Source organism: Camelus bactrianus, chromosome 3 (genome assembly GCF_048773025.1).
Source record: "Camelus bactrianus isolate YW-2024 breed Bactrian camel chromosome 3, ASM4877302v1, whole genome shotgun sequence".
Taxonomy (NCBI): Eukaryota; Metazoa; Chordata; class Mammalia; order Artiodactyla; family Camelidae; genus Camelus; species Camelus bactrianus.
In genome coordinates, this window is record NC_133541.1 from 105,963,789 (window position 1) to 105,981,566 (window position 17,778).

Below are 17,778 nucleotides of genomic sequence, written 5' to 3' on the forward strand. Positions count from 1 at the left end.
TATGGAGGTTCCAAGGAACTTAACATGTATAACAGCACAGTCCCCCACATATTTAAGTCCTCAATAGTATACATACAATGAACTCTATTTTCTATATGGATTTTCTCCTACTAAGTCATGAATGTTCATTCTCTATCAATCAAAATTCTGGCCACCTTTCATGGCTCAGCATAAATATTTCCCGTTCCCTAAAGATTTTCCCCATTTATATTGAATAGCTCTATCATCTGTCGGCAATTTTTCTTTATTTCTCAATTACACCATTTTTTAGCGTAACTTATAGACACTTCTATGTATTTTCTCCAAAGAAACTAAAAACTCCTTGTTAGCTTTTTATTGTTGCTGTAACAAATTACTGCAAACTTGGTGGCTTAAAAGACAAGACAAATATGGTTTTATGGTTCTTTAGGTTAAAACTCTGACATAGATCTCAATGGACTAAATCAAAGAGTTGGTAAGACTGCATTCCTTTCTGGAATCTCTAGGGGAGAATCTGTCTCTTTGCTTTTTGGCTCTTGGACCCCTTCCACCAAAGCGAACCACACTGCATCTCTAATTGTTCTGTAGTCGCCTCTCCCTCTCCCACTCTTCCGTCTTATTCTTCTAGTTTCTAAGACTGACCCTTGTGATTACATTGGGCACCACAGAATCATCCAGGATAATATCCTCATCTCAAGGTCCTCTACTCAATCACATCTGCAATGTCCCTTTTACCCTACAGGATAACATATTCACAGGTCTTGGGTATTACAGTTGGACAAATTCACGCGGAGGGAGCTATTACTCGGCCAACCACAAATTCCTCCACAAAAAGGACAGTAAATTCTTCTTCTTTGTATCTCTCACAGTGCCTAGCCCAGAATCATATTTGAATTCAACTGAAGGTTTTCTAATAAACTAAGTGACAGCAATTGTATATTCCAACTAATGTATGACCTAGGTCTCTGAAAAGCATCTCAGCTAATGTCGACCTTCTGCATCACCTTTCTGATGCATCCATTATGTGTGGGGCACTAGATCATAGTTTTCAAAGGGAGCAACGTGGAGGAAGCTTTCCAGTACTTAGCTATGTGATTCTTAAGGCGTCCCTCTCTTGGCAGGAGCTGTGCCGTGACTACCGTAACTATGTGAGGAACGGACGCCTTCCCTGCACCAGAGAGAACGACCCCATCGAGGGCCTAGACGGGAAGATGCACGGCAACACCTGCTCCATGTGTGAGGCCTTCTTGTGAGTAGAGCTGCAGTCACTGCCCCTGCTGATGCAGGAGGAGATGGGCCTGTGGTGGGCACAAGAGATGATGCTGAAAGTTTCCTCCAGGAGGGATGTAGTTAAGGCTAGCTTTGCACTGAGTTCGGGGACTTACTATTATAAAGCCATACACTTAGTGCTTTTCTTTGTAGTGTTCTCAGTTTCTGAAAGGTATGTGAATTGCCATCGGGGAGGACCATGTGCTACGGGCAAGTCCCCCCAGAGTGAGTGGCACACAAGGACTGGGGTTTCTGCTCTCTGCATCCATGCTGCCGTGAATAGTCCACAGATACTGTCGCTAGGTGCCAACAAATCGATAATTTGCTAACATCTAGTCATTTTTAAGTACCCTAGGTGTTTTCTGGGGAGAAGGACAGTATCTTTGTTTTCTGAAAGAATACAGTAGTGGGAATTTATTTACTGATTTGCCCTGGCGTGTGTGTCTCATCCTCTAAGCAACATTAAAAACAAGAACAATATATAGAGAGGCGTGCACTTGCCTTTCTGCTCCCAAGCTGGCTTGGCAGAGGTGCGGAAGTAACGGAACATTTCCATCTAGAGAGATTTCCCTTTGGGATCGTACGTATTGGGTGCTGGGAATGATCCCCCCCCCCTTTTCTTACAGCCAGCAAGAAGCAAGAGAAAAAGAAGCTGAATCTAGAACAAGAGCGAAGAGAGAAGCTGAAAAGGTAGCTGTCCTGAAAGGTTCACACCACAGCGGAAGGATGATGTTTGCAATTGTTCCTTTAAAACTAACTCGAGGAACCACTGAAGGCCTATGTGAGACAACTCAAAAGTTCATTGAGTCTAGGGGGTGACAAAATTTCCTTGAAGGGCCAGACAGTAGTTATTGTAGCTTGTGGCTATTCAGTCTGTCACAACCACTCGACGCTGCGATTGTAGCTCTAAAGCAGCCAGAGATAATATGCAAACAAACAGGCATGGCTGTGTTCCAGCAAAACCTGAACTCCACACACAGAAAAAGTGGTGGGCCACATTTTGCTCACAGGTCGTAGTGTAGTTTGCAAACATCTGATTTACTCCATTGCCATATTTTTAAATGAAGATTTAAAACCCAGAGAGAAAATACTTGCTTACAAACGTAGTAAGACTGTTGGCATCAGAATCTTTATACTTCAAAGTTCTCACAGTTGAAAAACAAAAACAACAGAATTCAAGCTTAGTTCCTAACGTGCTGTGCAGCTTTGGATGAGCACATCTGGTCAGATCAAGTGTGTTCCTTGTTCTCCTTTAATCATTCTGGTGCCAGCATTTTGGGGAAAAAACAGAAGAGCAATTTCCCCCCCAAATATTTTCTTGGTTTTCAAGTTTCAAAAAGACTGATTCCAAGTAGCTATTTCCAGGCTTGTGGTCATTTCTTTGTCCCCAACAAAAACTACTGATATTAAAAATAATCTCTGAAAATATATCACACTTGGAATTCTATATGATTGGTCTATTTACAATCGTATTTCCCACAATTGAGTCTGAATCTAAAAATACGAGCAAATCGTATGATTCCCTTTCAACATCAACAAGAGAATATTCTTTAGTATGAGACAACTTCTGATTTCACCTTAGCTACTACAAGTAAACTGTCCTCTCATACCATATTTCTTTTGCTAAATATGATCAGTTAGGGAATTGGCCGTGAACCAGGAAGCAGAGCTAGGAGAAAAACTCTCTCTTGTCCTCACTGAGTTTCAAACTGAACTAAAAGATACAGGGCGGGGGAAAAAAAAAACCCTCACAGATTCAATCTTAATAGCCATCAGTAATTAATTCCATAATCTTAGGTGATTTGCATGTTTTATCTCAGTTTAGCTCTAGAGCTAAAATTTACTGCGTACTTCCTAGGCATCAGTCATAGGTACACAGAGATCTATGTTCTCTCACATTATTCTCACAATAATCCAGCACACATACTGAACACTTAATACATATTGGCCATTATTGCTTTAACCATGTGAAACAGCTACTGTCACTTCCATTTTATAGAAGAGGTAGCTGAGGCACGGAGAGGCAACACTTCTCAACCAATGTCTCTTGGTGGCAAACTGGAATTCTAAGTAACAGTAATGATGTAGCCGTCAACTTATCCGTGCTTGTCCGGACATACTGGAGATATTATGTCACATTCTTTAGGAAAAGGGAAGAATTCAGAACAAGAAATGGTGCCAATGATTGAAACAGAATGACTGAAGTATTTGGGGATGCTTATTAGCTCTTGGAAAAGAACATAGGGAAGCCTGGGAGAAGGCAAAGAAAGCTTTCTCTAAATATCTGAAGAACTGTCTGTATGAAAAAAAAAAAATAATCCTCTGTTTCTCTAAGGGAAGTAAAATGCCTTGACTTTGGTTACTGGAACACACTCATTCTACTTGCAATGACATCTTAGAACAACAAAACCCTAAGGGCAGGAACCTACAGGATCGATTAGAGGTATTTTCCAAGATCCCTCCGAAGCAGCACTGTGGCTAATTTGTGGGAATGATCTAATGAAAATTTGGGGATGAACTATCCGGAGGGTAATGGACTCCTTATCATTGCAGATGTTCCAATGCACATTAGATGACTTCTTGGCAGGTACGAATGACATAAAGGGGGTTGAGACGTTGTATGCATGGTAGCACCAGATGAACTTAGAAGTTTTGCCCAAATCTTAACGTTTTTGATTCTATGTCATGTACAGTGTTTTTATTGCGTTATAATACAGCTAGACGACAAAATCTTGACTAAGGGCTGTGACCAGTCCTCAGAGAGCCCAGTTTATTAAGAGATCCTGCTTTTGTGTGTAACTGCTTGTTCAGTCTGGATTTGGGGCACAAATCTCAAGGAAAAAGAAAAAGAAACCTGTTTTTAAGTGCTGTGTGCTCAGGAGGAATTGAGCAAAACAACTACCAGGAAAAAAAAATCCTTAGGTCATTTTCCTTCTTTTTTTCCTCAGAAAGCACTTAGTAGGAAACCAACAAAGTAACTTACAAGAAAATAGCCAAGCTCTTGCCTTTTCTCCTCCTCTTAGGATATGTGCAATGAATTTCGGAGCCTTCTGAAGGATGGAAATCTTTTCTGCACTCGAGAAAATGATCCCGTGCGTGGCCCGGATGGCAAGACCCATGGCAACAAGTGCGCCATGTGCAAAGCAGTCTTGTGAGTGCACAGATGACGCCCGTGCTGTGGGCGGCTGGGCTGGGGAGGCAAAGAGCTGGGAAGAAAGAAAGGCTATGTTGTGTTTGTCCTTTTCTTACATATAGAAGCAACAGATGATGACCGGTAAAGCACTTTTAGGTGAATCTTTCTTTATAAAGTCTATCACAATTCTAGAAATGGGTAACCGATGGCTAAGTTATCACACTGTGTTCTGCGTTAGTTTTGGGGTGGTGCCTACCAAGAGATCACGATATTTTTCTTGATAAAATTCCAAGCCCTTGACTGTAAGGTGGATTCCTTCTCTGGGTTACCCTGTGATTCCCACTGGGAAGAGCACACACGGATTTTACTATCAATCTAACTCCTCTACCTCAATTTTGAAAATGTCACATTTTAGGAAATGGAAAATAGCTCTTTACACGCAGTTTGTGAGTGTGCCCAGAATATTTGTCATTCAACAGTTACCTGCTGAACATCTACAGTGTATGATTATACAAAGATGAATCAAACAGCCTTCCTAGAAATCAGAATTCACTAGGGATTAAACATGGGCATAAAGGAATACAATACAAAGGAAGAACTGCTAAATGGAAAGTGAGGGACATAGGGTGTCATGGTGCTTCAGGAAGGGGAGAGGTAACAGAGTTTTATGAAGGGATAAAACTGTACCTTGCACTTTGGATAATATGTGAACAGCACAGGAAGGACTGAGAAGAGGGACAAAGGAGAGGTAAAATGTAAAATTAAGAAAACTGGAGAATGTGCATAAAAGAGCAAACCACTTTGGTTTACTTAGAATGCACTCATTTTGCCAACTCTGAATGCCAGATCAAGAATTTTGAGGATAATTTTATATATAATGGGGAGGTGCTGAAATTTTTCAGCTTGGAGAGTAGCATAAAGATGGTTCCTTTTGGAAGATCCATATGTCAGCAGTAGAAAGGAGAAAAAGAGAAGGCAGGGACTAAAACTGAGAATGCTGCTGGTGGTTCCGGGGGCACAGTAATCAGGACGAGGGAGCCAGCACAGAGGGTCAGTGCATCGACATGGGAGACACGGCGAAGGTGAAAGCAGGGTTGTGCCAACAGCTACGTGAGCTGAAGGAGAGGGAGCGGGTCGGGATGGCTCCAACGCTGTGTTCTTTGTGAAAGACAGAGGATCCAGGAGGGAGAACACATTTGGCAGAGAAGATAATTATATGGGGACCTCCTGAATATGAGGTATTTGAGAGAAATCCGGCTGGAGGTTTCCCATGAGCATTTATGAAATGCTAGCTAATTGCTCACCTAGTCTTGCTTGCGGTTGTGTAAACACTGGTTTTCTTTTACTGCCCTAAGAGATCTTCCAGGCAAAAGGACTCCGCATAATTCACTTTTCTGTTTTCAAAGAGGGCATGCAACGTAATAGATGTTCACCGAATGCCGGTGAATTCCATACAAGTTAATTTTGTCATAGGATCAGAAACTCAAGAGAAATGTGCTCCCCTCTCTGTAATGTCATTCCCTACCTCCCACTTTCTAATTTCCAGCCAGAAAGAAGATGAAGAAAGAAAGAGAAAAGAAGAGGAGGAGCAGAGAAACGCCGCAGGGCACGGCTCCAACGCCAGGGGCGGTGGAGGGAAAGCTCAGGTGAGCAGCCTCGGATTTCCATAACCAGAGGGCGCCGCTCACTGACAGCAGGGCCGCAGCAGAGCCCACAGTAAAAGCCTCCGCGTGTATTTAGTGCTGAGCTGGAAAGCATCCTTGGAAGAACAGGGGGTTTCCCTTTAAGACTATCGGGTCACATCTGGGCAAGTTTTAGTCTCTCCAGGGCTCATTCTGACTTATTAACTTATGACTTATGAAATAATTAACATGACGACCTTATCCCAGTCTCCTGACTCCTCTGTGTTTTTTTTTCCACCTACCTTTCAGGCCAATAATTGATCCTAGCAGAGCAAGTGGTGCACCTGTGTGGACAAGTTCCACATCAGCCTCACGTGCTGCTCGTTTCCTTTTATTATTTTCTTTCCCTGATTGTTCCGAGGCAGGATAATATGGCGAAAGGGCACAGCTTTGGGGGTTAGACAGTTTTGGGTGTGATTCTGCCCTTGCCACGTGGACAAGTGAAGCAGTGAACCAGTCACCTCATCTCACTAAATTCTAGTTTCTCTTATTTAGCGGTCCTCCTACAGGGATACAATAAAATCACTTAGAACGTGTTCACATTTCCTGAGGCATTTTCAAGTGTCAGTATGACAGTGTTGCGTGTAGGCCCCGTTCCTCGGGCACGTGAACACAGCTGCCTAAGATCACAGCCACCTTATTTCTATTGTTAGGACCTGGGGAGACCAAGACCATGGCTTTGCCTCCAGATCTGACACAGGCCCAATATTGGCCTTTGCTACATTGTGGCCTTTCTGTCTTCCCCTCTTTTCTCCTTCAGGAGGCTGAGTTCTCACTCTCAAGTGACGGACTCGTTAAGACCCTTTTATCTATCTTCTCCATAATTTGCTCGAGCCTAGTCTTCCTTGGCATTTTGCGTGATTTATGCCCTCTCCCAGCATTTCTTCCTTCCCTTCTACCTATACCGGAAGTCAGCAGGTTTTCTTTTTTTCCTGTAAAAGGCCGGATAGCAGATATTTTAGACACTGTGGGTCACATGGTCTCTGTTACAACTATTCAGCTCTGCAACTGCTGTGGGAAAGCAGCCATAAATAATATGTAAATGAGTGAGTGAGGGCGTGTTTCCAGTTTTATGTATAAAACTTCGTATGTAACACTAAAGCAGGACAGATTAGTCCTGTAGGCTACAGTTTGCTGACCCTTGATCTACGCGATTAAATCCCAGCCAGCTCTGTAATTTCCCTGTTGTAGACCCTTCAAAGCAGCATTATAACCCATGACAACTGACCTCTTAGAACATGGATGATTCCAGGCCCTCTTTCTCCGTACACAGCAATCCCTTGTAAGAGGAAAGAGACATAAACTTCTTCCTCATATTGTTTAACAAACTAATACCAGCACAAAAGATCATATCATCCAGGAGGTCTGCTCTCTTCTCCCCTTTCAGGACCAATGTGCTGAGTTTCGGGCAAAAATTAAAGATGGAAAACTCAGCTGTACTCGGGAGAGGGACCCTGTACGGGACGCAGACGGCAAATCGTACAACAACAAGTGTACCATGTGTCAGGAGATCCTGTAAGTACTTTCCTCAACCTGCCCATGTCTGAAAGATAGCTACATATCCCTCCTGCGTTAGGGGCTGTTTCTCATTGGTTTATAGCTCCTTTCATGAAAACTATCCTTTTTGTTAATTCTCGAATATTACCTCTTTCTCTTGCATCCCCTAAGGAATGTAGGCTTATTCTGTGTTGTCCTGAGAATGTGAAGTAAGACTAATGGATGAAAGTTACAGGGAGATAAATTTGGGTACAAATAAAGGAGACTCTGAGATGACTTGAGTTGGTCTGCCTAGAATATCTACCTTGTAATGAGGGAGCTTGCTAATAACCGAGGTGGCCGTCTGTCCCTGGGAGGTGGTCTAGGATACATAAACTCTAAGGCCCCTTCCAATCCTGCATGTGTGTTAGCAGGATGACCACTGACTCTTTTCTCTTCCAGGCAAAGAGAAGCAGAGGAAAAAAATAAGCATTCTGGCTACAGATCAAATGAGACTGAATCAGCATCAGGAAAGGTGAATCTTTAGGTTTTGGCAAGAATGGTCTTTCTGTAAGTCAACACTTGACTATCAAAAATGTCAAAGAGGGTGTCAGTGTTGCCAGTCAAGATCTTGCCCTGAGAAGGTCTGAAGTCATCATTAATGTGAATATCACTGGTAACTTGTTCAGCTTAGAGATTTAACACCAAATGGAAATCTTTCAGTCTAACACTTTACAAATTACTTTTATGAATAGTAGTCTATTTAATTATCTCAACAGCCTGGTCAAATAAGTTTTTTTTAACCTTATTTTATAAATAGGGAAAATGAGGTTCAGCCTCAGTAACTAACTTGCCAATAGTGGCTTAAAACCACCCAAATTCATTATCATACATTCCTGGAGTTCAGAAGTCCTGACTGGGTCTCACTGTGTTAAAACCAAGGTATCAGTAGGGCTACTTCTCTTTGTGGAGGCTCTGGGGAGGACCCATTTCTTTGCTTTTTTAACTTTTAGAAATGCCTGCATTCCTTGCCTTGTGGCCACCTTTAAAATGAGCAGAGGCCAGTTGAATTTTTTTATGCTGCATCATTCTGACACTGATTTTCCTGCCTTCCTGTTTCACTCATAAGAACCTTTGTGATTACACTGAACCCACCCAGATAATCCAGGATAACCTCTCCATTCTAAGGTCAGCTGATTAGCAAACTTAATTTCTCTTTGCCATGTAAGACTACATATGCAGTTTCTAGGAATTAGAACATGAACACCTTTGTGGTCCATTAAACAACCTCCCACAGCAAAGTTAAGTCAAATCTTCAATTCTCAAGCTCACTCAAATACTATGTGAAAACAACCATTTCCAATATAATCTTTCTTTTCAGGATGTATGTGATATGTTTAGAAGTCAAATGAAAGATGGAAAACTTATTTGCACCCGAGAAAGTGACCCTGTCCAGGGTCCAGATGGCAAGACACATGGCAATAAGTGTGCTATGTGTAAGGAAAAACTGTGAGTATTTTTTCAAAAATGGGCCTCTAATTGTGAACCTTAAGGTAAATAATCATTTCTCATCAATTTGAGAAAATGAGTTTTTGTTTTTTAAAGCGTATCTAGTAATTAATGAGGTGTTTGTTCACTTTGTTTGAAATGTTTCTTCCCATTTTTCCCCCCTAAGGGAAAGGGAAGCAGCTGAAAAAAAAAAGAAAGAGGAGGACAACTTGAGAAATACAGCCGAAAATGAGGATGAAAAACAGGTAATGTCGGTTAGACATCCTTATACTTAAATTTGGGTGGTTGGTTGTAAGATTGATTCATTCAACAAGTATTTATGGAATGCCTACTCTGTCCGCATCATTGTGGACTTAGTGAGAAACAAGCAAGACATGCCAGATCTTCAAAGAAATAGCACGGAATTCAGTGCCCTAAGAGCAACTCTGATGCAAGTACCACACATTTGTAGGAACAGTGGCAGCTGTCAAATTATTGCTGGTGTCAGATACATTTTTTTCCTGAAGTTTTAAAACAATTAAGCAAACAGATTCCAAAATTACAAACAAGAAAGCAAATATCAAAAACTTGGAGGTCCAGATGATAAAGTCTTGACTTGGCATTCTAGTGCCATCTTGTGCTCAACTTGGGGTTTTAAACATAATGTTCAGGGCTTTACAACACCGACACACAGACTGCGACACAGCACGGTCTCTTCTAATCCATTTATGGACTTCAGATAAAAAAGTAAAATAGTGAGAATTACCCCAGGAAAGTTTTCCCATGAATGAGGCAACTTTTCATCAGTTCTATAGTGACTAAACAAACTGAAACACTAAGAGTAATTATCGTTTTTAAAAAAATATGTTGGGAATATCTGACGTGCATTTGGGTAGATGAAGGGCTTTGAGAAAAGACTGTTGTACGACTTCCAGTGATCTCTACTGGCCATCTATTCGATTTATAATCTTGGTTGATTTTTTTTTCAATTTTTTAAATAAATATTTAAAAATTAAAGATTTTTAGGAATTTCAAACAAGAAGATAAAACTATGTATGTATGTATAGAAAATACCTAGTTTTTTTGTGCATGTGGCAAAAAGAAAGCTAGTCTGATCTAATATGCAAAGTAAAGTGAGCTTTCCAAAGCACGTGCACCGTCATATTGAAACCCACCCAACATCTATGCAGTAGGTGGTACTGTTCCAATTCTACAGGTGAGAAACTCAGAGATGTTAACTACACATAGATAACAAATAGAAGAGCCAGAGATTTGTACCCACAGCGAAGGCTGCAATGCAGGCAGGTGAGTGCTGTCATGAACATATGTGTATGCGGTATTTGGGGTGCCTGGAAAAAGAATTCTAGAAACTTCTAAAAATGACAGCTTTGAGATATTTAGTATGGTGATCAGGTATTCAATTCCAGAGAACTGTAGAAATGCTGCAGACAAAAGTAGGTCTGGAGTCATTCACGGGTATCACAGTTTAAAGAAAGGGAAACTACAGTCTCGGTTACAGTGCTTTTTAAGGTGCTCCTCTGTAACTCTGCTTTGGCTCTTTGAGGTTAGGAAGGAAGTTTAAGACAAACTTCTTTGGATGTCCAAAAATTCCAATAGAGGTCAACGCCTGTGGACCCTGTTCCATTGCCTTCTTTTTTAAGGTTCTTACTTTTCAATAAATGAAAAGGGCAGCTCCGTGTCCTCCCTGATGTATAAGAGTCTTCACTGCCATGTTAAGGCAAAGAAGGAGAGACGTAGAGCCTGGTTGTTAGCAGGTTTCTGATCACAACCCCAACATTGACTCTAATTACTTACTCTCTCTGAGCCTAATTTTTCTCATCTGTAAAATGGGGATAACGAGTGTTTTCCTTACAGGTTTTTTAATGACAACCAAATGAAATGCATTAGCGCACACAACAAAGTGCCTGGACTATTATACAGATTTGGTTTAAATTTTTTTAAAAAAATTTGTTCTCGAGGAATAAAGCTAAAACTTTACATGTCTATATGTCTTGCCAAAAGAGTGTCTTTCAGTTCTTTCCATGGCTTTTTTATGTGTGGAGGAGAGTAGAGGTGCAGGGAGACTGGTTTGGGGTTCAGCCTAATGAATATTGTATGAAAATGGTACAAGCTGCCTGAGGTGGCAGTGCAATTCCATTGTGGCAAGATAGTTATTTGAGAAGGATGCTACGGAGAGGAGTCAAGCTTCTTAAACAGACATTGAGTACAGGGCCTTTAAAACACATTCTATCTCTAAAATTTTATTTTCTCTAGGTTTTATTTTCCTCCTCAAGTGTTGTGAGCTTATATCTAATCAACCAATCATGTTTTCAGTTTTAAAGATCAGACTATGATAGTAACATCTTGCTTTGTTCCTGTTGGCAGGATCAGTGTCATGAATTCCGGGACAAGGTGATAGAGGGAAGAGGTCTTGCCTGCACCAGAGAAAACAACCCTGTTCGTGGTCCAGACGGCAAGATGCACGTCAACAAGTGTGCTATGTGTCAGAGCATCTTGTAAGTGAAGAAGAGGTCCATCAATCAATTTAATATGTTGTGTCTGTTTGCCAGAAAATAGTTCCTCTTAATCTAAAACTTAAGGCACTTGGCTTCACACATTAAAAAATATAATAATGGCTCCCTACTTGAGAAGAGAACAGTAAGTTTCCCAAGTACTTTCCTAAGGAATTTATATTTTGATGATGAGAAGCATAATAATACCTGGAGCATCTGGGACAGGAAGACAGCTGCTGGGTCATGCCAAGATCATCAACTTTCCAAAAGGAAGCTTATCAGAAAATTAACATGGGGCAGGCCGGGTCACTGTGCAGAGCCTCAGTCCCTCTTGTATATAAGAGACTAATAACTATGCAATACTGTTTTTGTAGGGATGCGAAGAGAGAAATTTTTTTAATGTTTATAAACTTTAAAGCGTAACTATGTAAAGAACAATCCATCCTGGAGAGCTCCATTTTAATTTAATTAAAAAATTGAAAAAGGAGAAATGAAGCAACTTCTCTATATGAAAACCATAAATAGGAAAAAAGTAATGGCCTTTTAAATTTATATAATTCTGGATGACAGGATAGTAACTGGATTTATGAAAGGTGATAGCATTACCACAGACATATAATGAAAACGCCAACAATCAAAATTCATTTGGTAAAGTATCTTAGATTTCTTTTCAGATACAAGAAAACATTGTTAGATACTGTAATGTTTAAAATTGGAGAAATACTTGGTTAAAAAAAATTGGACGGAAACTATGGAAGAACTACCCTATCTTTTTTTAAATTCTGCAGTGAGCGAGAAGCTAATGAAAGAAAAAAGAATGAAGACGGAAGATCAAATGCAAGGCCGTCAAATGATGCAAAGGTTATTTCCTAAAAGATACGAAGATAACTATTTTACTGTTCATCCTCAGATTCCTGCATTCTCCTCCACTTTTTGGATAATAAAATTGCTAATCTTCTGTTTCAAAGAAAATTGATTTTGCCAATCTTATTCACTTTGGGTTATAATGAGATTTATTTTCTGGTTTCGAAGTTTATCGTTTTTCTCAATTTTATAGAGACTTCTCCTGCAGTGTGTGTCGAATATTGCTTTAGTCTCTCCTCTTTGGGAGAAATGTGGATTGAAAAATAGTAAAATTTTTTACCACCTCAACTGCATGCTTGCGTCTGACACTTTAAATGTGAAACGAGGCTTCGGGTAGCTTGTTGACACTGACTTTAATAATTCAGGTAAAATAAACAAGTCTCAAAGCCTCCCCTTTGGTGTCTCTCCTTGATGTCCTTTCCATTTTCTCCAGATGGCTCTCTGAGAAACAACGAATCAGTAGCAGCATGCATGAAGCTGCCTTTTCTATTTGCTTATCAAGACCTCAAGGAAGACATCTTCAACCAGTCCTCTAAGAGTGATGATCACATTTGCAGAGTTAGATTCCTGTGAGATTGTCCTTTGGTCAAGAGTACATACACCTCATGTAGAAAATGGGGGAAATGAAGGAATGACAGAAAGGACAAGAGAGACGAGGAGGTCTATCAAGTGTTGTTTTGTGTTTCCCTACATTTCCAGCACCAGAGCAGAGAGGTTCGGAATGAAGCGGAGGATGGGAGTTTAGACAGTCTGGGTGTTCCTTGGCCTCCACTGCCAGGATGAGTGCAGTGAGTCTGAGTCCAGAGCCAAGAGAGGGCTTCCTGAAACCAACTTTGAGAAAACCACCAAGCCAAGAAGGGAAAAGCCATGCCCACTGCCCCTTTCTCATTTTCTAGGATGAGTGCAGTAACTTCCGCGAGTACGCGAGGAACGGCGAGCTTGTGTGCACTCGAGAGAACGACCCCGTGCGTGGTGCCGATGGACAGTTGTATAAAAACAAGTGCTACATGTGCAGAACTATCTTGTGAGTACGAGGATCCTGCGCCCCCAGCTAGAGGGGGAACTGCATTTTTAGAGACTGTTGATTAAATAGACATGTGCTCATGCATCCATGGGGGCCTTGAACCAAGTCTTTAGATGCAAGGCTCTTAAGTTAAAAATACCTGCTATAAGAGAAAGCAAGCTTGGACTGAAGACCAAAAATCCAGACATGAGTTCCCACCATGATATTTACTAGCTGTGTCACTTAAAAAATGTTTTGTATTTTTTTAACTCTCAGGTTCATAGTTACAGGAAGTTGTTCCAGATCTTCATTCCACAACTAGATCAGACTCAACAGAGAAGTCAAACATACACACACACACACACACACACACAGATTTTCTATCTCAAATTTTTATACGTCTGGAGTCAGGGCCTCCACGACTAAGGAATTTGTTATTTTAGAAAGAGTTTCTAGCTTATTCTGATGAACAACCATATTTGGGGACCAGTGGGTATGGCAGATGGTGATGATGATGGTTGTGGAAAAACACTGTGAAACACAATAATAATAATCAGTATTTTTTTTTTTAGCTCCTCATAGTATGTTCCTTGAGGTAGGAATTACCAATACTACCCTCTTTTTATGTTCCAGGAAATCTAAGTTCAAGGAATTTAAACCACTTGTTCAAGGTCGCACATCTATTAAGCGACAGGAGTGCTAAGCTATGTACTTTTCTTAACATGTCATCCTAATCATGCTCTCACTGAATGTTCTGTGGTTCCATCGTATTTCATTAGAACTGCTTAGCTTTCCCCTGGAAGTTATAGGAGCTAGCCTTTTTAGCTGTAAATTTAAAATACTTTTGTCTTCTTCTCTAGTCAAAAAGAAGCTTTGGAAATGACAAGCATTCAAGAAAGGCCATCCCACGTTAGATCTTCTGAAGGGGAAGGCAATCCAGATTCCTCCGTTAGGTCTCTGGTAAGAACGGCGACTTCTAAAAAGTTACTTAATTCACTTATTTTAGGGGGCCTGTTTGCCACTTGCTCTCCATAAACCTCATTCCATGTGAAGGTCAGGGAAAGACTGATTCAGTGCAGCCTCAAGTCCTTTGAGGCTTAAATGGAGAACATGCCTAGTAACTGAGAGAGTTCTGGGATTATTCACTGGCGCATTACTCTATGCTCTTTGAGATTACTGGCCTGCTCCAAGCGAATTTAATACACTTTTGAAATTTTAAAAAGTGGGTACATAATGAATGTGACTTATGGCAGATGTGGTCACATAAGCAGTTAGGAGCCTCAATTCTGTAATTTCAGCAGACCAGAAAGGCTCCTCATCCAGCTGCCTCTCACTCCCCCTCTAAACCAAGTCCTTTTTCCAACAGCCTGGGACACTGTGCTAAACATATTTATACTTGGAAAATTCCACCAATTAGCAATTCACAGTAGTTCAAACTTTTTATTTAAAATGTAGGCTGATGGCCATCAGTAACGTGTACCTTGGTGTCACTGAACCTAGTGGGATTGCTTCTTTAGAGCTTTGCCAAAGTCAAGAGTAGAGAGAAGGAAAGAGGATACGAGAGCATAAGGATATTCACTCACGAAGTACAATCTCAGATTGGGCCCCAGAAGGGAGCCTCTGGCACCTAGTCTGATGACCCGACAAGGGAGAAAGACAGGTATAAAAAAAATTTTTTTTCTAATTATTTTTCCAAATCAAATAGAATAATAGATGAGTTACACTAGCAAAATGTATACTAATTACATATTTCTAGTCAATGAGGCACTACACTAGGGATCCCTCAACATGGAGGAGAGCTGTTCACACAATGTTACCCTACCCCTGGCTTTACTGAGCTATAGTTGACATACAACACTGTGTAAATTTGTGTACACACACTGATTTGCTCCCTTTAAAGACTGCAAAATGATTACCACTATAGTGTTAGCTAACACCTCCAGCACCTCACATAATTACCATTTCTTCTCTGTGGTGAGACTACTGGAGTATACCAACTTTTGAGTATATCACACAGTATTATTACTATAATCACAAGACCATATATTAGAGTCCCAGAACTTACTCATCTTTTAATTAAAAGCTTACACCCTATGACCAATGTCTCCTCATTTTCTCCAATCCCATCCCTACCACCATTCCACTCTGTTCTGTGAGTTTGGCTTTTTTAGATTCCACATGTAAGTGATATCACACAGTATTTGTCTTTGTCTGATTTCTTTAACTTAGCATAGTACTCTCTAGGCTCATCCAAGCTGTCACTAATGGAAGGATTTCCTTTTTCATGGCTGAATAATATTCCTTTGTATATATATGTGTGTGTATCTTGGCTACTGTTAATAATAAAATTTGTTATTTTTTAAAAGCATTTTACTGAAGTAAAATAGCCATATAGAAAAAATGCACATACCATAAGTGCACTGCTAAATGAAATATTACAAAGTGATCACATCTGTGATATTAACACCTATGGTGAAGAAATGAGAGAGCACCAGCACACCAGAAACCTCATCATGCTTCCTCCTGTATGATCTGGTTTTCAGCCGAGCTTTCTCTTGGAGAAGAGAACTACACTCAGTATTCACTTTGTTATTTATTTATCCATCATTTATGGATTCTACAAATATTTCTTGAGCACCTACTACTTTTCAAGCATTACTATGTATATAAGAACAATAGCCACAAACAAAGCAGAACTCTCTACACTTACAGAGTTTCTGTTGGAAGAACAAAGGTAATAGATGATGTGAATAAATAAAATATAATAGCAAGGGGGAAATAAAATAGAAAAATGATACAGTAAATGCTTGTACAGGAAAGAGCTGTCTTCACTATTTATTCAAACATGATTAAGGAAATCCGGAAGTGTTTCCCAAGCCTGTATCTCCTGAGTGCCATTGAGTGAATCTGCTTTATGTGTTGCTTATTCAGGATGCTGCCATGTGCGAACACTACAGAGTACTGCCCAGGATGGGTTACCTTTGCCCAAAGAACTTAGACCCTGTCTGTGGTGATGATGGCCAGACATACAACAATCCCTGCATGCTGTGTCACAAAAACCTGTAAGTATACAAGTCGAATGATTCTGTCCTCCAGTGTAGAGGTTCTTGATGACACTACTGCCCCACAGTAGCGTATTCATATGAATTGGAGGTGTGTTGCAACCAATTAACTAATCACAGCAGTTATGAATGATCTTGTTCATGCATAAAGCAGAGGATCTAAGGTTATCCCTTTAATAAGACTGTTCATATACTTTACTGAATGGAAGAGAAAGGAAAAAGTGGTGGGGTGACAATCATTAGAGAAAATCTCGCTAAGCCCATGTGCACCCATGGGAGTGTGAACGTCATCTGTCCTTTGTGTAAGGAGAAAACAGTTGAGAATCATTGCTGTAGTCAGCCCAGCCTCTAATCTCTAATGGGCCTTATGACTACCCGATAGTCACAGACGCCCCATGCTCCCAAGTCTTCTTAGAGCAGGAAGTGCTAACAAGCAAAAAAAAAGCACAATGGAGCCGGTGGCAGGCCTGGTGTCTGTTCTCAGCTTCATTCTAATCTGTGTGTCTGCGGGCATATCACCTCATCATTCTGAGATTCAGTTCCTTCACTGGAAAACTGGAGACGGTTCTCTTAGCCAGCTGACATCACAAGATTATTGAGAAAAATTACTGTTATTCTTTTAGTTAAATACAAGGGATTTGTTTGAATACTTTCATTACTGGTTGCAGATTTGTTGGTGCTTTCCTTCTCAGACGCTATTTTACCCATTCACGTTCCTCACCTTTCCCCAGCCTCCATCTCCCCAGCTTTAAATGAGAGCACGGCGGCACATCTTGACTTTCCTGCCCCACCCAACCCAGACTTGCAGCGCAGTCCATGTGTGTTTGTTCTCTCTCTCTCAGGATACGATAAGCAAGGCCCAGAAATTGAGGATGGGCCTGATATCCTGCTTTTCAATCCCAGAAAAATACTTGAGTTTACATTTATTTTCTTTTAAATCAAAGTACTCACAAAAGAAAAAGCCATTGATATACGTAGTTCATATACGTAGACTAAAATCTGAATATGCGTGCTTTATATCGTAAGTAAGGCACTTTCATATTCACAGTTTCACTGAATCCTCACTCCTCACTATGCAGTGGCATTATCTTCATTGTACAGAAAGTGAAACTGAGGCTCAGAGACTCCAGGTAATTTGTTTAAAATGGCAAAACTAGGAAGTAGATCAGACAGGATTTTAACCTTGTTGACTTGGGTGTAAATTCAGTTTTCTTTTCTCTCTACTACACTATTGTTATATCCAAGGCAGTAGTTCCTTAAACATTTGGGCGTCAAAGATTACTTTGATAATATGGAGAAAGTTATCTCT

At 40.5% G+C, this 17,778-nt stretch overlaps 2 protein-coding genes across 7 annotated transcripts in view; one reads left to right on the forward strand and one right to left on the reverse strand.

Annotated features, from left to right (window-relative positions):
• The window catches only part of SPINK5 (serine peptidase inhibitor Kazal type 5), a 121,053-nt gene that overhangs the window by 94,908 nt on the left and 8,367 nt on the right, over nucleotides 1–17,778 (forward strand). The window contains exons 20-32 of the mRNA XM_010956071.3: nucleotides 1,101–1,228; nucleotides 1,875–1,938; nucleotides 4,272–4,399; nucleotides 5,928–6,027; nucleotides 7,451–7,578; nucleotides 8,002–8,074; nucleotides 8,921–9,048; nucleotides 9,215–9,293; nucleotides 11,413–11,543; nucleotides 12,329–12,401; nucleotides 13,301–13,428; nucleotides 14,268–14,367; nucleotides 16,339–16,469. Of these exons, the coding sequence (XP_010954373.1) occupies nucleotides 1,101–1,228; nucleotides 1,875–1,938; nucleotides 4,272–4,399; nucleotides 5,928–6,027; nucleotides 7,451–7,578; nucleotides 8,002–8,074; nucleotides 8,921–9,048; nucleotides 9,215–9,293; nucleotides 11,413–11,543; nucleotides 12,329–12,401; nucleotides 13,301–13,428; nucleotides 14,268–14,367; nucleotides 16,339–16,469 (1,391 nt within the window). The remainder of the gene's footprint in view (nucleotides 1–1,100; nucleotides 1,229–1,874; nucleotides 1,939–4,271; nucleotides 4,400–5,927; nucleotides 6,028–7,450; nucleotides 7,579–8,001; nucleotides 8,075–8,920; nucleotides 9,049–9,214; nucleotides 9,294–11,412; nucleotides 11,544–12,328; nucleotides 12,402–13,300; nucleotides 13,429–14,267; nucleotides 14,368–16,338; nucleotides 16,470–17,778) is intronic.
• Nucleotides 1–17,778, reverse strand: part of LOC105069853 (sperm-associated acrosin inhibitor) — a 319,348-nt gene that overhangs the window by 67,237 nt on the left and 234,333 nt on the right. The gene's annotated exons all lie outside the window — the stretch shown is intronic.